General features: G+C 34.5%; 1 protein-coding gene across 1 annotated transcript; it reads left to right on the top strand.

Moving 5' to 3' along the window:
- Positions 1-14,152: 14,152 nt before the first annotated feature.
- LOC114383118 (brassinosteroid-related acyltransferase 1-like) lies at positions 14,153-19,707 on the top strand. Its single transcript, XM_028342711.1, has 3 exons — positions 14,153-14,675; positions 15,645-16,121; positions 19,083-19,707. Exons 1-3 carry the CDS (start codon positions 14,217-14,219, stop codon positions 19,581-19,583), a joined length of 1,437 nt encoding a protein of 478 aa, XP_028198512.1. The 5' UTR covers positions 14,153-14,216; the 3' UTR covers positions 19,584-19,707.
- The last annotated feature ends 742 nt before the right edge of the window (positions 19,708-20,449 follow it).

Below are 20,449 nucleotides of genomic sequence, written 5' to 3' on the forward strand. Positions count from 1 at the left end.
TGTTGTTCAAGACATACAAGTGAGCTTGTAACAAATCTTCTACACTTGGAGTGATCACATGCAGTCCTCTTGAACCCTTACCACCCACTCTGTCATCATGCCGAGACTCAGGAAGCCCAACAGGTTTAGCCTTCTCTAAGTATTCTGAACAAAATTCAATGGCTTCTTCTGCAATGTACCTCTCAACAATAGATGCTTCTGGACGATATAGATTCTTTGTATACCCTTTTAAGATCTTCATGTATCGCTCAACCGAGTACATCCACCGTAGATAAACAGGACCACATCATTTGATTTATCTGACCAGATGCACAATCAAGTGAATCATGATGTCAAAGAAAGCAGGGGAAAATACATATCCAACTGGCACAGTATAATTGCGGCCTCATTTTCCAACTCATCAAACATGACTGGATCAATGACTTTACTACATATAGCATGGAAGAAAAAGCACAAGCGAGTTATCGCTAACCTGACTTTGTTTGGCAAGATGTCTCGTATAGCCACGGCTAACAATTATTGCATGAGCACGTGACAATCGTGAGACTTTAACCCTACAAGCTTAAGCTCCTTCAACTGCACAAGGCTCTTAATATTTGAAGAGTATCCTTGTGGAACCTTCACCCGACGAAGACACTAACAAAAACTTATCTTCTCCTTCTTGGACAAAGTATGGCAGGCTGGGGGCAAGTAAATTTTCTTCCCATCAGACCTTGGATGCAACTGTGATCGTATACCCATATCAGCTAGATCTTGACGGGTATTCAAGCCATCCTTCGTCTTGCCTTGAATGTTAAGAAGCATCCCAATCACACTGTCACAAACATTTTTCTCCACATGCATAACATCAATACAATGTCTAACGTCAAGATCACACCAGTACGAAAGATCAAAGAAAATGGACCTCTTCTTCCATATGCAACTCTGACTTTTATCCTTTTTTTGGGTCTTCCCAAATACAGTATTCAGGTGTTGAACCCGCTAATATACCTGCTCACCAGTCAACGGTATCGGCGCAATATCATGTTCTTGACTTCCATTAAAAGCTTTTCTCAGTCGTCTGTAAAGATGATTTGGTTTTAGAAAACGGCGATGCCTACTGTAGACAGTTTTTCTCCCATGTTTAAGTTGTATGTAACTTGTATTTTCTTCACAGATGGGGCATGCATGATGACCCTTAACACTGTAACCGCTGAGATTCCCATATGCTGGAAAGTCATTAATGGTACAAAAAAGCATTGCACGCATTTCAAACGTCTCCTTGCGAAACGCATCAAACACTACAACCCCCTCGTCCCACAACTTTCTCAGATCTTCAACCAACGGACTTAGATAAACATCAATGTCATTTCCTGGCTGTCTTGGGCCCGATATCATCATAGACAACATCATGTATTTTCGCTTCATGCACAACCAAGGAGGCAAATTGTAAATTACTAGCAGAACTGGCCATGAACTGTGTTGAGTGCTTAAGGTGTCATATGGATTCATTCCATCACTGGCTAGTCCAAGTCTAAGATTTCTTGGCTCTTTCCCGAAATCCGGATACAAACCATCAATCTTCTTCCACTGTGAGCAATCAGCCAGATGACGGACCATTCCATCAGAAATCCTTCCATTTGCATGCCATGTAAGGTCTTTTGCGTCATCCTCATTAGAAAAAAGACGCTTAAACCTTAGAATGATTGGAAGATACCTCAAAACCTTCGCTGGGGGGCCCTTGTTCGAGTTTTCATCATAACCGCTTTCTTCTTCATCCTTCACTTTGTACCGTGAAGTCCCACAGATAGGGCATTTGGACATGTCTTATGTAACATCCCATTTTTTTCATAAATAAATTTAAGAATTTTTTAGTAAAAATTATAAAAATAAATAAATAGAGTAAATAATAGGTCGTAAATGTCCCTAGCTATAAATAGCAACATGCTAGGTTTTTCAGACTGACTCCTCAACCTTCTCTGCCTCTCATTTTCGTTTTTCCCCTTCTCCTCTCAAAACCCTTTCTTTTTCCCGCAATCCACAAAACCTGTCTCGGAAAAACGATGATCTCGGAATCATTCACCGTTGGATCGTTGTGAAATTTGAACATCACGTTGGCAACCCAATTTTGAGCATTTTTACCGTTGGGAATTTCAAAATCATGTCTGAGCTTAGAGGAAAACCCTTCGCATTGTAGCTTTTTATTTTCCCGCAGAAATCCAAAACTGTCTCGGTAGAATTACGATCCAGGTTTCGTTAACCGTTGGATTTTCATGAAATTTGGATATGTTGCTCGAAATTCAATTTCACACACTCTCACCGTTGGGATTTGCGCGATAATATTCTTGGTGGGAGACAAAGGAATCGCATGAAGACAGTACAAGCGGAGGCTTCAATCTCTTCTCCGTCTCTCTGACGTTCGAGAATTCTATCGGAGCAGTCGGAGGAAAAACTTGAGGAATCTCAGGGAACCGCTATAGATGTCACTATCGTTGTCGGAAGACACGTGAGTCCGCTTAGAGGTAAGGGATGAGTTATTCACAATTGGGAACTAGTGAGAACATGTGTAGGGATCCTTAGAGATATCAATTGGAATGAGTTTTTGGGTGTTTTTGCAATTTCATTTTATCCTTATAATTATTACAGTGAATTATATATGTTTGACAGACCAATTGTTGTGAAATTGATATGTTATTATGTTGAGCGTGAACCCTATAAATTGAGTACTTTTTCTAATTAATATGAATTGATAAAATAAAGTAAGGAGAAATTTAGAGAGAGATATTGATTTTGTATTTTCTCTTTTTCTTGCTGTTTAGGTTTTTATATATAATTTAAAAAATTAATATCATAATTGAAACTGACCGAAGTGTTCATATAATTATTTAGAATTTGTGCATTGAAAGCTTACTTTGAAATTTGTGATTTAATATGATGTATGCTAGTTTATATATATAGAGGTAGTTATTTATATTAATAATTTATGTAAATAATATTGTAGAGTGTTATAGTATGATTCCAAAAATTATTAAGTGTTGGAGTTTGAGAATATTATGGTTAAATTTTATGAACATGTGTATGTTGTACCTTATGAATATCATTGGGAATGTTATGAGATGGTTGATGTGATGTTATGAGATGAGATGTTAAAGTGTGGACATGATATTCGATTGTGAATAAGTGGATGTGTTAACATTTGATGTTACATTAATTATATCGTGAGCTATGAATTATACAATAACCCGACCAGTGTTTATGCACAGTGTTAAAGAGAAAGTGTAGGTTCCTAGTTAGGAACCAGTGTTAAATTATAGCGCAATTGTGTTAAACATGTTTGAAACATGAGTGTGAGGTCGTGGTATTGTATAATTCATGAGCAGTGCTTATAAATGAAATATGTGATGAATTGTGGAATGATATGTTGCCTTGAGATTATAATATTGTTATTGAGATTGAGTAAAAGTGTAAAGTAGAACAAGTGTTGAATTGTGAGATATGTGAAAACATGTGATGGTGGATTGTGACATTATGAGATGTGAAATTATGAATGAGTTTTGGTTGTAAATAAGTGTGTGATTAACTCTTGATGTGACATTATTTGTGTTGTAAGCTGTGAATTGTACAATAACCCGACCAGTGTTATCTTGAGAAAAGTGTAAATGCGCAGTGTTAAAGAGAAAGTGTAGGTTTCCTATTTAGGAACCAGCGTTAAAGAGAAAGTGTAGGTTCCTATTTAGGAACTAGTGTTAAATTGTAGCGCAATATGTTGTACGTGCTTAAGACACGAGTGTGAGTTCGTGGGTATTGTATAATTCACTAGCAGTGTCTGTGTGCTAAAATGATTTTAGGGGTTGGACCTGAATCAGGAGGGAGAGGCCCTGACGGACTCTTCGGAGTGTAGGCCTTGGGGGTCACCGGGTTTGAGTGCTCCTTTAAGCCTATGCTGATCCCATATGGTTGGAGCATTCTCGCAAAACATCGTGACCTTGACTGGTCTCCCTATGATCTTACTTAGTGAGAGTGACCTGACAAACCCATTGTGTGGTGCGTCTTGTTATGTACTCCTAAGCACCCCAGGGTGGTTTTTCACTGACATGGTACCACATTGCATATAGGCTTGAGTCTTAGCATAACTGTCTCATGCGCTTGCTAATTGTTTATTATGAAATTGATGTGTTATTATGTCTTGATCAGAGAATGTGATTTTTGTGTAATGTGATTGATGATTGAAAAGTGTGATTGATGGATGAAAAATGAACTTTGAATGACAAAGTGGTGGAATTACGTGAATTACGTGTAAGTAAATTTTATTTAGTTTATATGATATGTATATCTAGTTGTCTTGTTTCTCTATTAGTTAGGAATGTGATAACTCACTCCCCGTGTGTTGCTTGTGTTTGAATCCTGTGATGGTCTTGAACTTTGTGTTCGGGGGAGCAGACGACTAGGTGAATTGATCTAAGGAACCTTGTGCTGAAGGACGTTGAGACACAACGCTCTGATAGGATGTGGCATTGGGGTATAGGGTTTTATATTAATTGTATGAAGTCTTAGACGGTCTTACTTAAACCGAGATAACTTTATTATTTATTTGGACAAGTTTGAATATGATGTAGAAGAAAGTGAATTTGAGCCTTTTACCCATTTGAAAGGCTTGTATTTAAAAATACTATTAATTAATATTTGGATTTTTATTCTTTTATCAGTATATATGTGAGGGGTAGAGGGTGTCACATCTTGGAATTCATGCCTGTACAGTATGCAATCATTGGGGCAAGCATGAATCTTGTGATACTCCATATCCATCGGACACAATATCTTTTTCGCCTTATAGTAACTTTTAGGCAACGTGTTGTCCTCTGGAAGCAGATTGTGCACTACCTCAAGCAGTGAGGTGAAACTTTTGTCACTCCACCCATACCTGGCCTTCACATTAACCAGACTTAACACAGCAGACAACAGGGTTAAGGAATTCTTGCACCCTGCATACAAAGGCTTCTTAGAATCACTCTACAATCCTTTATACACAAGGGCGTGTGCTTGCTGGAAAGACTCTTGTCCAAGGTCACGAATCATGTCCTCTAACCGATCTCCCATTTCTACATCAAACGGTTCAGATTGGGACCCACTCTGCATGTCTGTGACTTCACCATGCCATATCCACGTCGTGTAATTCTTCTTAATCCCATCACACAATAGATGGTCCCGTATGTCATCGAGTAATTGTTGTCTTCCATTCAAACAGTTGATGCAAGAACAATAATATTTTCCTTCTTCATTCGGTCGACCTCTTTCTGAAGCAAATTGCAAGAACTGTTCGATGCCATCCTCATATTCTGGGCTCATGCGACTTTCATTCATCCAACTTCGATCCATCTAAGCAATTCCATGCATGAAAATCTCACTTTTTTTATTTATAGGTGTGGCCCTATCCCATTTAGGAAAACTGTCTTTTATGTTAGCTTCAAACGTTAGGGTTACCATTATTTACAAAAATTTGACCAAATTTCGGCAGCATTTCGCATTGGTCTCCAAGTACACGACATGACATCGGTCAAATGAATTTCCCGATAATCAAGTATGCACTCAGAGAACAATATGAAATGCATTGGACCAAAATTTAATCAAATTAATGAAAATAATAATAACCTTCACGAATGAATCTAACATAAAAATACCAATCTCCCCAAACTGTCCAAGCGGACAATTCAAGACTAAATACAATGACTAATGCAAACTGTCCGCAAGAGTCATTGCATTCAGTCTCAAACGGGAATCTAAGGTTCACTCAGCATGAACAACAGTTGTTTATATAGCAAATTACACTGATCACATACAAGAACATACAAAAGGTTAAATTCAATTACAGACAAATATAGACATCAACAGTTGATTATGAAACTAATTTAAAATGTTGGGTTTGAAGGGTGCTTATGTTTTGTTATTGTAGTTGGGTATATGTGTGTGTGTGGGTGTGTCTGTAGTTCCTTCAGGCTTGACACTGCATAAACTCTTGTGTCAAGGTTCCTTCAGGTTTCTTCTTTTTTCGAGGACAAGGGTGAGAGCCCCGCCGAGTCTGATGAAATAAAAGTCCAAACTTGGAGCAACCAACACTACAGGAACGAACATGTGGTTGTTGTTGCTGCTCCACGGTTGCAAAAGTATTATAGTTTTCATGACCAGAGTGGGGAGCAACCTCTGCTTTTGCCCATTCGAAGCTTGAAATCTCGCTTATTCGAAGAAGATATTGATGTTCAATCTCTGAACATGTTAATGAGTTCTAAAAGGTTTTCAAGCAATTCAAATAGAAATGCAGAAGTTGAAGCTGATGTTGTTGATACAGATGTTCAATCTCTAAATAGGTCAACAATTTCTCAAGGATTTTCAAGCAATTCCAATAGAAAAGCTGAAGTTATAATGTTGTCTTCAAACACTTATGTTATAATGTTGTCTTCAAACGCAGAGGATTCGGTGAGGAAGAAGGGCTTCTACAAGTCTTGTCCTCCACCACCTCCGCCACCGCCACCAACAATGTTTTAGAAATCAGTGTTCATGAAGCCAAGGTTCGATGGTTCATCCAACGAAGCACCTTCCTTCAATAAAGAGTTGAAGAGAAGCTTCACAAGTGAGAGAACCACACTAGTGGGAAAGAAAAGTCATGAAGAAAATAAATCCAAGCAAGGCACATTGTTTAGAAATAACAAGTTCATGGGGCATGCAAGCGTGCCTCTTGTGTCACAGCCAGCTGAGAAAGAAAGCCTTCTTGTGGAATCTAACGATGATGATGACGACGATGACATAGAAACCGAGGACCAAGACGTTGAAGGAGGAAGAACCGTTGCTCAGAACAATGACAAGGGAAAATGTCCACTTGTTATTGGTGGAGAAAGTTCAAAAATAGATGGTGATGAAGGACCAGATGTGGATAAGAAGGTCGATGAGTTCATTGCTAAGAGAATTGAGTCAATCAAGAGGAGTAGAAGGAGTGCAAGAAACTCTTCAAGGTAATAATATTGAAGATGGATACATATCATATCCTTCTATGTACTACATTAGTTAAATGGAATGTAAATAAATTGACGTGGATGTTTCTTTCCACAGCTTAAGGTTGTAATTGGATTGCTGTCCTCTTCCTCTCCCTATAAATATCTATGGTATAGATAGATTAACTGATTTTACCTGTGCTTTGCTATAACTTCAAATTTTTTTGTGTATTTTCAACTTTCTGCTGTGTGTGTGTGGGTGTGTGTATGTCGCAGTCTGTGTGTGTATGTGTCGTAGTCTGTGTGTGTGTGTGTGTGGTTGTGGTTATGTATGTGTATGTGTGTGTGGCTGTGTGTGTGTGTGGTTATGTATATGTATGTGTGTGTGTGTGTGTGGGTCTGTGGGTGTGTGTGTGTGGCTGTGTGTGTGGGTGTGTGTGTGTGTGGTTATGTATGTGTATGTGTGTGTGTGTGTGGGTCTGTGGGTGTGTGTGTGTGTGAACAGCACAACCTGCATTTCAAAGATACCTTTAGGGGAGGACTATTCACAGATACTCATTAGATGTTAGATAAGTTAGTCAAACAAATACAGCAATATATCTACCAAACAATGGTATTGGGCTTGCAAATTCATTATTTGTTATTTACTTTCCAAATTTTTAAATAAATACTACTTTCATGGCATTGCAATTTATGCTGTACAGGACTAACAACTGGTCATCCTATATCAAACAGTTCTAAAAGTATACCAGTAATGCATACAAACAATTTGACAGTAGTTTTCGAATCAAACATATAAATACTTGAGTTCGAGGCTTCAGCACAATTCACTTTCCAGCAATGACTGCAAGACCAGTTTTAATTAATTTCGAAACAACAATGACCTCTACCTTCTGAACAATGCCTATCACCACAGGATAATTTCAAAGTCAACAGAAGCACAATAAATCTTATCATAATAATAATAGGAAGAATTTTATAGCTTTATATCAACTTAAGTGAACTCAAAAACATTAATGACTGTTCACCAATCAGACCAACTTTGGACCAGAATCCTATTTTCTAAGTACAAGGGATGGGCCTAATAAAATATGAAATGCAATTAGTAGCTAACAAGACAAGGTGATTTAATAGCAAGCTGAACCTAAGGACCTTAAGAGTATTTATTTTATTTAACTTTATTTGTGATTAGATATAAAAGTTTAGTCTTAAAATATGAATCATTTAGTACTCACTGCATAAAAAATTAGATTTCATCAATGCTCCCTCATCACCCAAATCCAAAAATTACTTCAACATCGTTCACAGCAATATAATTTTTTCACCAAAAGAAAGCAATATAATTCTTTCTTGTCCATATCATGCCACTTCACCCCAACTACAACCAAATTAACAAGGCAAATGCTTCCATCTTTCTTTCACTGAATAGATATTACAGTTTTATATTCTACCCATTGATTAAAAAGGCCACTTAAATGAATTACCCTTTGAGAGCCCTTGAGTAACTTAATGTCTATTCAATTAAATTAACAGAAGCATATGATCAACCCGCACTCCCCACTTATGAAGCTAACAGACCTCAATGAAAAAGGCCCCATCACAGACTGCCATGCAGACGCGGGTAAGTGGTTTAACACCCATGGGGAAATTTTGGGCAATACAAAAAAAGGAATAGAGGGGGAGCACGAAAAAGCATTGCCTCTTGAGGTATCTATGCCTCACAACAGCATTTTGAATATCACGAATCCCAGCATGGTCTATGCTGCCTCTGGTCAACACGACTTAAAAGTGGCATCTGAGGAAATGGGCCAACAGACATGTGGCCCAACTCTTTTTGCCACAAAGATTTATGTGAGAAGAAAGGAGGTGTTGAGGAGTAATAGCAAGGCCCAACAGTTTGAGAAATCAATTATGGACTTCAACCCAGCCTCTAAAACTGACCCTCTGCCTTCATTACACGAGGACTCTATAGAGCTACAATATGCCCTTTTGAAGGAAATGGGCTTGACTTATGGGGAAGATGATAACAAGGTTAAAGGGTTGTTGCTGGATATGGAGAATAAGGATAATATGATGGCAGCAGAGAAGGGAATTAAAATTCAACAATTATGATCATTCTCTCCTATAACTCTAGAGGTCTGGGGAGGGGAATCAAGTGGGCTGCTGTTAGAAGGCTCATTGTAAAGCACAAAGTGAACCTTGTCTGTATCCAAGAAACCAAAAGGGAGAAATTTAATAAAAGTATTTGCCAGGCCATTTGGGGGGACTCGACTGCCTATTGGGATTATGTTCCTTCTGTGCAGGCTGCTGGTGGCCTATTATGTTTGTGGAATAACTCCATTTTTGAGGTGGATAGGAGGGAGAAAGGTAGAAGTTTTTTAATGTTTGATGGGACATGTATTAGTAATAATCAGAGGATGATGTTTGTCAATGTCTATGCTCCCTATGATCTGGTTGGGAAGAAAGCTTTATGGGATGATTTGGCAGGATTTGCCTTTGTATCTATTTGCTATTTTCAGTACATCTAGTACTGAACTATTATTAATATAATTAATTTTTGCTGTGCAAAAAAAAAAAACCAGACCAACTTTGGAACAAGATTCTGGTTTCTAAATACAATGGTTGGAGGGGTTTGGGTCAAGGGCCTAGAAAGCTATACTTCTCTACTTGGTGGGCTGACTTAAGGGTCATCATAATGGAAAGGAAAAACATGCATTCTTGAGTCTAAATTAGCTCTGTCTGGTACTTTATCTATTCTAATATAAATTATCTTTGCTTTCCAAAAAAAAAAAACATGCATTCCAAGCATCATCATAGCTCAAAACATGCATTCCAATCATATTGCCTAGTCTCAGCTTACTCAAATATCAATCATATTAGTTAGTCTAACTAGGGTTTCGAAACATCACAACAAAGACAGATCATTGAACAATGGATTTTCATCATTAACATACAATAGAGACATACCTTCGATGGCTTCCCTAGGAGTCTTAAAGCCAAGCACAATGGACTTCCAAAATCGAGTCCCACCCTTTCCGGGACTCGATTTTTTCCTAGTTTTCTTCGACCTGCGAAAGTGAGCAAATGTTCAAACGAGGAACGCCTAATGTTAAAACCAAAGGACATACCTCAAAAGATAAGTGCCAGACACGAACTCCACAAACACGAACTCGACAATGTGGTTGCAGTCACGGAAGCGCAGCCCAGTTTGCGACAAACACCAACTCAGGCAGAAGGAGAAACAACAAGAACGCCCTGGGGGTACCCTTTCCGGGACTCTTTCCTTTCCTAGTTTTCTTCGACTTGCAAAAGTGAGCAAATGTTAAAACGACGAATGCCTAATGTTAAAACGAAAGGACGTACCTCAATCGATAAGTGGCAGAGACGATCTCCACAAACATGATCTCCACAATGTGGTTGCAGTCACAGAAGCGCAGGCCAGTTTGAGACAAAGACGAACTTAGGCAGAAGAAGAAAGAAGAAGAACGATAGGGTTCAAGGGCGCGGGTTGTGCAATTTCAAAATTTTAATATATAATGATAACAACATCGGTTTTTTAAAAATAACCGATGTTAACATCAACTACGTAACATCGGTTTTCTTAAAACCGATGTTAACATCGACTCGATAACATCGGTTTTTACAAAACTGATGTTAACAACGGCATACTAACATCGATTTTTCCGAAACCGATGTTAACTACTCCATAGTAACATCGGTTATTAAAATAACCGATGTTAATATCGACTAGTTAACATCGATTTCGGAAAAACCGATGTTAACTAAGTCTACTTATTTACAAAAATGTCACCGCACTTTTGTTAACATCGATTTTGTGAATAACCGATGTTAACCGTCCGATGTTATATCTAAAAATTGTAGTAGTGAGTATATGGTAATCGTATATCTGCCATATGATGATACATGCATATGTAATAATATTAATGTACACACTGGATGGCATGATGTATCTTAGACGCGCATGGATTGCAAAAGACATATAAGGAGAATAAATTCTTTACATTCAATTTGAGCATAAGTTTGATTAATTAAGATTTAAGAATCATGATAGTCATTGGCTAGCGGAAACAAGACCCTAAATCATTAAGAACAAATTATAAAAAATAAAATCAGGGATTCAATTATATAAATATATATGAAATAAAATATAAAAATATAAGATTTTATTTACAATTTTTAATTTAAAAAAAAAAATTATTAATGAATTTTAAAAAATAAGAAATGCAAATGCACACCCTCACATAGTGTAGGTCCACCACTTATGGTAGTTTAAACTTGACGTAAGAACGAAAACTTACTCCTCTGGCTTGGCATCTTCGTGAAACAGCGGGGATATTATAATGCATGATAAGAATATATAGAGGTTTTTGATTATGAGAATCACTAATTATAGAATTATATGTAGTCGGTTTAGGCATCAAGACCGTACCCTTTGATTTGACGCTTTTGGGCTTGGAGGATACAAAAATGTGGTCAAGATATGATGTATGACTACTTAAGAGTGCATGCGAGTATGTGATGACTCAATTTTGTAGTTCCGGTAGCCATTATTTTTTAAAAAATCATCACCAAGAACTTCTATATTTCTTTTCCTCAAATGGCCCATTAATTAGTTTTGCCTTCTAGCTACTTGAATTCATTATACTCTCCCCTTTCATAATTTGGCTTTTCTGATTAAACATCTTTTTAGTTTTTAGTATATGTAAATATATTAGATTTGACATTTAATTCCCATAACATTTTTTATTTATAAACTTGTATCTAAAGACTTCATTTTTTTTGTTAATTTTTGCTTACACAAATGCTTACGTGACTCGGAATTTTATTGCGTAGACGAACATGTACCATATGCCAGATATAAAAAATGCAAGGATTGGATAGTACGTACTTCCTAAACAAAAAAAATACAAGGATTAAAACAATCTAATATAATATTATTCATATAAAAATGAAAAAATATTTAAACCTTTTAACTTTTATCTTTGCCAAATTCTTTCCAATATATGACAAAAACTTAAATTAGGAATTACCTCATGCATGCATTGCATGGTATACCTAGCTAGCATAACTTCCTTGTACTTCAAATGCATGTTAATTGTGAATATGAATTTGCATATAAGCTCCAAGCAAGTACTACACAAATTACAAAGTAAAGGATTATACATACATGCCCTCGAGCCTCAATAATGTCAATATTATATACATTATTGCAAAAAAAGGGTTGGCGTTTGAGACTAAACAAATAACACAGAAAGTGAGGGATCTATAAGCACCTGGAAATAAGGGAAATGTATGTAAAGTGAGGGACAACAAGACAAGGCCTGGGCTTGAAATGCACGCATGCTTTGCCTACTAACAGCAACTTCCCTACTCACCACACCGTAACCCCTCTCTATCACAGACTCGCCAACCTGTTTTATTTTCCAACACGGCTAGCTTCAACCCCACACTCCTTTGCTTTCTTTCGACTCAGCACCTCTTTTCTCCCCCAAAGAAAAACGAAAAAGAAAGTTTACTTCCCTTTTTCTTTGATGCCTTTTAAATTATTTTGTTTGCAGAACAATGTATTCTCATAGTGGGATCCATGTAGCAGACCTTGTAAGATAAGACTTTGTTGTTATTGGTCTTCCAAAAACTTTTTCTTTCAATCTTTGAAAGGTCTCGGAGATCAAATCCTATCAGCATTTTTAAGAAACTCAACTATGTAACTCTTGGGTGCCTTTGTTGCCATTGTTTTGTGAGCTTTATCCGTGTTTGTGTACATATTATAGGACTTTGTCATCTTGAAAGGAACGAACTAAAGCTCCTAAATAATGTGGGCCTTAAGGTATAACCACTTTTCATCCACGCATAGTAATTTTTTGCGGTTATTATAGGGCAAGTATATATGGGGCATGCGTATGTTAGGAATTTTTCTTTTCATGAGTTGACATTTTTTAGTTTTATTGGGCGCATTTGTTTAAATAACTTAGGCTGATCAGTTTGAACTAACTTTTAACTTATGAGAGTACTATTTTGATTGGTATAAGCACTTGGTTATTAACAAAGAAAAGCAAAATGGTTTATAAGTTTATATGTAATTATAGAGGGTAGTTAAATAAGGGATTTTCTGAAATAATTAAGATGCACAAGTTAAATTCAACTTAATTATATAATAAACTTAATTCATTGTGATTCCTATATTCATTAATTATTTTCTATTTCTAATGTTCAATATGATCTTATCACGAGAGAACTTTTTCATAGTTATTTTTAAGACAACGAATGGAAAAAAAATTGAGATATTATTTAATTTTATTTTGATAAATTTTATGATGAAATTTTTTAAATGAAAATAAAAGGAAAGTATATAAGAAAGTTATAAGTTATTATCATAAACCTAATTAAACATTTTCCATTTTCCCATTAAGTGTTTATATAATACAAAAAAATTAAATAAATTCTAGTATTTTTATACGTAGAAATCAAATTCAACTATAAGAAGATTTACAACAAGTTACTGTATTATTGAGGTAGATCTTATTGAAAAAATAAATTCTATTGAAGTTATTCCATATGCCTAAGACGCCTAGTGTATTGTGTATGGTCCTCGTCATACTCATGAATCACATGAATGGGAGACTTTTCTTAAAGTACATTTATCTTTCATATGATCAAATTCGAAATATTTAGCCTTCATTTTCCTTTTCAGATATCCGTTTATCAGCAAGACTTTAATATACACTCTACTTTTATAACAACAGAAAAGCAAAAAATACAACCAAAAACCAGGGCTGATTATGTTAGAGAGCGTATTAAGGTCCCACACAGAAGATAATCAACTTGAATTTAGCATCATAGACAGACAGGTAGTAGGTCACTTTCAATCTACAGGAGCCACACACCGGGATTCCTCCTTTTGTACACAACACTACAGTACCATGCAAAATATTAAGTAGTGAGAAAGAAGATATGCCTCTATATCACTAAATTAGCATCGACATTATTCCCTTTAGTCCATGGTGTATAAAATATAAACCATCTCCAACATGCTTACCTAGAAAACTATATTAATTAGTTCTTTATAAGAATCTAGCTAGCCAATTATCTCTTCCACATCTCCCTCTATAAATGTAACCCTTTGCTTTCTATGTATCTCACCACATATCACAAATAAACCAAATATAGTGTTGCACATAAAGTTTCAGCAATATTATTATCCCATATATATATATATATATATTCCATTTAATCATGGCTGCACCACATGATGATGATCCTAGAAATATGGTTTCCATTTCAAGGATTGTTTCTGTGCATCCCAAGCTTGTGCAACCTCAGAGGGTTTTGACCCTTTCAAATTTGGATAGGCAGTGTCCAAACCTCATGCAATTGGTGTTCTTTTACAATAACCTTCCTCACCAAACTCTGAAGGACTTGTCCCTCAATTCAGTGTTCTCCAACTTGAAATCTGGCTTGGAAGAGACCTTCACTCTATGGTATCCTAGTGCAGGTAGGCTTGGGCCAAATCAAAGTGATGGCAAGCTCAATTTGTGGTGCAACAACCAGGGTGCAGTTCTGGCAGAGGCTGAAACCTCTGTTAAAACATCACAACTTGGAAACCTCTCTGAGTACAATGAATTCTTTGAGAAGCTCGTTTATAAGCCAGCTTTTGATGGGAATTTCTCAAACATGCCTCTGATTGTTGCTCAGGTGAGACAAACATATATATAATCTGTGAAGAATATAATATCTAATTGCAATTAAATACTAGAATATATAGCAGTTACATATGTAAATGTAAAATATGTCGTCACTGAAGAAAATTAACTTGTTTAGGGTCTATGTTTTTTTATCCCATCTGAGTTACCTGATTGATTAATTTTTGCCTTTTCTAATTTGTGTATCACTCCATTGCGTCCCTGAAAAGTACTCTTCTCCCCAGAATTAGTTATAAAGAAATGTTGGGATTTGTTTTTCTTTCTGTAAGTATGACAGAAGTTAGGATTTGTCCTTGTAGTTGTATAAAAACATGGACATGTTCCCTTCACACTGGACAATAAGCGGGGCCGTAAGATCTTCTTGTTTCTATAATTTATTTGCTTAATCTTTGTTAATTCTTGTCTTTCTTATCATTTTTGAGGAAACCTAGCTTCCGAGAAATAGAGAAACAAGAAAGAAGAAAAATAAACCCTCTTCCTTCTGTGCCCTAAGTCTCTTAACTATGCAGCCAAATCACACCTCACAACTAAGTAGTATTTATCACATGATCAACAATGATACTTATTAATTAACTCATGTGGGTAGGATTTGATCTCCAAATTTGTGTTATGAAAAATTATTTGTTGAAAGAAATTAATTTCTCAAAAATGATTTAGTCCTTCAATAAATTAGGTTAAATTCTCAACCGAATGCTATGTTGTATTCACAATACTTCGACTGATCGATGTACTTTATTTTTTTTTCCTACTATATTTTTTTTTATCTATTTCGTCTTATTACATAACATATCATCTCACCTGATACATCTTTCACTCCTCTGCCTTCTTTTTCTATACTAGTGTATACACTTAAGGAGGTATAACGATTATTTCTCTTATCACATTAAAGTTATTAGAAAAAAATATTAAATTGATTAAGTAGACACTTTCCCAAAATAAATACACTATTTGATAAACATAGGTTACTAAATTTGGATGTGGAGGGTATTCAATTGGCATTGGAACAAGCCACTCGTTATTTGACGGGGCAGCAACCTATGACTTCTTGTATGCATGGGCCTCAAATTCTGAAATTGTGAAAGGAAGAAGCAGATCTGATGAGCTTCCAAAACCAGTGCATGAGAGAGGGATACTTCTCAGTGGTAGTCTTCAAGCCCCAAGAGGGACTATGAATTTTCCTTCAGATTCAAGTTCAAATGCTAAGCAAGCTAGGGCCATGGCAATAGATCACTTATATCAACTTATAATGCAAACAGCTAGTGGACAAAAGGGCTTTCCTATGCAAATTGGAGGAACCTCTAATCCAAAGAAGTGTGTGCTTAAAACCTATCATCTTTCAGGTGCAATGATAGAAGACTTGAAAAGGAAACACTTTTCCATGCAAAGAGGTTCTCTTCCTTTCTCAACCTTTGAGGTTCTTGCGGCTCACCTTTGGAAGGTAAGTTAATATGCCTCAGTTGTTGTTGTTCCTGTTGAATCCTGTGTGTTTGTTTTTTAGTTCATTATATGGCAAAGATATGACAGCTTAACATGCATCTTTTGTTTTGCCCCCTAACTTATGCCACCAAATTTGAGAAGGTACAGTAAGCAAGCACTACTAATCGAACCTAACAAAACAACATAGTATAGACTTGACTTTGCAAGTATCAGAAGATTCAAAACCAAAGACTTTTTATTGTCATGAGTCGCAAGCCAGGAGCAATGTTATCCTTGAATAACATTCAGGATTCAAATGTGAAAATTAAAAGTAATATAATCTTGTGAGAATGACAGTAAATTTTAAAGTCGCATATCATCATTTAAAAGAATCGTGTAACATTTAATAAAATTCACATAAAGTATATATTTTAATCATAACCATTAATAAGCTAGATCTAACATTTGGTACTTAGAGAAATCGAAAGGTTTTAGTGCAAATATTTTCGGGTCAATAGTTGAATGTGTTTAGATACATCAAGAGAAAGAAAGGGAAAGAGGTCGAGTTTATTAAATAAAAACTAATTGGATTATTGGTATAGAAAAAGTGTCAAAACATTTAATTTTTTATGGGTACCATGGAATTCTCTAATAACTATTCTTCTTAATCTCACATAGAAAAACATTATCGATAGACATAAACATACATGTACGGATATCAATATAAATATATAATAAGACATAATTAATTGACACCAAGTGTCAAACTTTTATATTTACACCAACTAACAACTTTTTTTTATACAATACGAAATTAATCAATCTAGTCGTTGAATTGAAAGTTCTTTAAGTTTATAAAATTTCATGCAAATCAAAATCTAATTTCTACTTCATCGCATTATTTTATTTTGACAAATAATATGCTATTTAAAATATAATTAAATATTTATTGATATATATATAGCATAAAAATGTGATAATATCAAATGATTCACACACATACTGTTAAATTTGGTAACATAATTCTTTTTCATAAATGATAAAGTTTATGAATTCAACAATTCTTATTTAGTTGTTGTAATTGTCGATATGCCTAAAGAGTCAGAATATATATATATAGAGAGAGAGAGTGACAGAGAGGGGGAACTAAACAAAAAAGAAAAAAGAAATATAATTGAAATAACTAAACTTAAAATTGTATAAGTGATGTGTCATTACATGGTAGGATGAGTAGTTAACAGTGGTAAAACTTTACTTCAAAAAATTAAAAGTGGCTATATATTAAAGGAGTTAAAAAAATTTAAGTCTAATGTTTATTCGGATAAAATATATATTTCGTCTCTCTAAAATTTTAAATTTTCATTTTGTCCCTCTAATTTTTTCATACTGAATTTTAATAATCCAGACATTTCTAGACATATAATCCAATGTTTATAATTTAATTATCAAATTATATATACAAATAAAACAATGTGATGAAATATTAATTAACTTTTAAATTGTATGAACTTTTTGGACTTTGCTAGACTGAAATTTCAATGAGAAAATTGAATTGGTACATTTAATATCTATAAAATATTATTAATTAATTTTGTCTAGTTTGACTTGATATTAATTGATTTTGTCCCTACACAAACATAATTAATCTATAATTTTTTAAAAATTAAATAACATTAAATTTTTATATATTTTACATCATTAAATTATACTACTTTCATTTTTATTTTAAAAATTATATTGGTTAATCTACATCTATATATTATGCACACTAATGTAAATGAGCCTCTTATGATTAATTTACTCTCTTTATGAATTTTACCTTTGTCCAAAAAGCAGTTTTGAGCCTATATTATTAACTTTGGGATTTTAAAATTGATATGAAATCAAGTTTTTGAGCAAAGTTCCAAAACCATTAGAATAATTTTTAAAATAATTTCATGTAATAAAATCTTAAAATCAGTGTGTTGAAAACTGGATCAACTAGTTCAATCAATTCAACTAAGAATTGGTGGGTGGTCAATCCGTACACTCCAAAAAAATTGAGACTTTTCTGAACCGGTGAGAATCGATAAAGCATCTAATCGATTGGTCCAAAAATGTTGTTAAATCTGCACAAAGAACTAGTTTGAACTAAATTAAAAATTATGTGTCTTTTTCAATTTTACTTTTAAGATAAAAAAGAATATTTAAATATTTTACATATCTATAAAAAGTACACCTCGAACCAGTGTCTTTGTCAGTTTAATCACTGATTCGATTTTAAAAACATTACTTAAAATTAATAATACAATGTTTAAAATTAGCTCTTGATAACCTTAAAAATTGCAAAAGAAGGAAAATAATTTTAGGAGGTCTATTATAGGTTTTACCATTAGCTAACATACTTATTTACATTAAAATAAATAAATTGTAACTCATACTAATCTTTGTGAACAGGAAATGCAATTTAAACATCTCAAAATGAGAAAATGACTGTAATTGATTTATTTATGACACAAAAAATGACTTTAATATTTTTAGTCTCTCAAATTTAGGGGGAATTCATTCTACATGGGTCTCAGAAATTAAAAGTTGATCTTTTTAATTCCTATAATTTGAGGGAGAAAAACTATTTTAGTTCATTTGCCAAACACCCTTTGAAATTTTATTTATGTGTCTAACAAATCACAAGTCACTTGTTACATGAAACCTACTTTGATTTTACAGTTTTATTATCAAAACCCACACTACATTTGTGTTTTTGAAGTATTCATTCTAAGTGTGCTTGGGCACAGGACATTTTGATAGAGAGACTAAAACATTATTTTTATAAAAAACGTAGACTGAAAAGGTTAATTTTAAATTTTAGACAAAAAATAAATATAACTTAAATTTATGTAAACAAAAACATATTTAAATAAATTGAGACTGAAAGGTTTTATTTTCCACATAATATTCCCCCATTGAGTAGTCCAAACTATACATTGTTTCATTTTGAGTATAGGCAAGGACCAAAGCATTAGAGATGAAGAAAGAGAAGCTAGTATGCCTCCAATTCGCGGTGGACATAAGGAACAAGATGACACCTCCATTGCCAAAATCTTTCAGTGGAAACGCCTACGTTCTCGCCTCCATCATGATGTCAGTGGCAGAATTGGAACAAACAAGCCATGAATTCATCATTGAGAAAATAAGAGAAGCCAAGAACAGTGTAAACCATGACTATGTAAAAGCCTACGTTGATGCCCTAGATGGGCCACAACAATGTTCTTCACTCCCTCCACTCAAGGAGCTAACTTTGGTCTCTGATTGGACAAGAATGCCCTTTCACAACATTGAGTTCTTTCGTGGAAAAGCAACCTATGCATGCCCTTTGGCCACTCCTATGCCACAGGTTGCATATTTCATGCAAAGCCCTAGTGACAACAAGGGCGTTGACGTGAGGATTGGCTTCGAAGCGGAAAACGTAAGTGCTTTTAGTGAATGCTTTTTAAACATGGCGTGATGGAAACGTCTATTGATGTATCTAATCATAAATAATTGTGTTGGTGAGGTCTCGTAGAAAAATATTTCATGTTGACTTGTGGAAAGATAAATAGCTGAAGCTATAGTATATACACTACTATTGTTTTTAGACCAATAAATCCTTGCCTTTATCTTCATATTACATGATGTGTTGGGTATTTTATACTCCAATTTTGCTAAAATTTCACTTTAGTACATGGTTTCCGAAAACTTCGGCCAAGAAAATCAACATTTTTATTTTTGTTTTATGTTTCTACTTTATGTTTTGATTGTGTTTTCTAAAAGTCTGCACGGGAAATAGTAAAAAAATAAACTTTTTTATTTTTTTGTTTCTATTCACTTACAAACTTTTAAAAATAAAATGATAATTTTTGTATTTAAAAGTGACAACAGAAAATAAAAAACAAGCGAAGGTAACTTTTCAAACTAAATATTTTCTTTTTTCTGAATGATGTTAATAACTAACACAAATGATATTTTCTTTTAGTGAATATCGTTATTTAAATTAGTGCTTACAATAGAAGTTGATTTTAGCCCATGCAAAAAGTTGTTTTTTTTTTCTCCTTGTGTTGAAATATAAACGCATTTGATACTCACCTTACAAAGAAAGTAAGAAAATTAGTAGAGGAATATCGTAGTGTGCAAACTTTTTTCCTATGATGAGAATAAATACATACTATCCAAATTTTCACTACTATACACACTCTAATGGGCTATACGTGTGCAAACTTCATAAGCAAAAAAGGCATTTCTAGCTATAAGCCCCCCATATGCAAGAACGTGTTTATTGCTAAATAATAAATGAATGCTATATATGTATTAAAAAAATGAATACTATTTCGTGGG

The sequence above is a fragment of the Glycine soja genome, chromosome 14 (assembly GCF_004193775.1).
Source record: "Glycine soja cultivar W05 chromosome 14, ASM419377v2, whole genome shotgun sequence".
NCBI classification, from domain to species: domain Eukaryota; kingdom Viridiplantae; phylum Streptophyta; class Magnoliopsida; order Fabales; family Fabaceae; genus Glycine; species Glycine soja.

What these genes read in the sequence shown, in the direction of transcription:
- LOC114383118 (XM_028342711.1), top strand. Translation starts at nt 14,217, where the DNA reads ATGGCTGCACCACATGATGATGATCCTAGAAATATGGTTTCCATTTCA. An exon ending in TGCCTCTGATTGTTGCTCAG is followed by an intron (nt 14,676 to 15,644) that starts GTGAGACAAACA and finishes TGATAAACATAG; the next exon opens with GTTACTAAATTTGGATGTGG. An exon ending in TTGCGGCTCACCTTTGGAAG is followed by an intron (nt 16,122 to 19,082) that starts GTAAGTTAATAT and finishes TTTTGAGTATAG; the next exon opens with GCAAGGACCAAAGCATTAGA.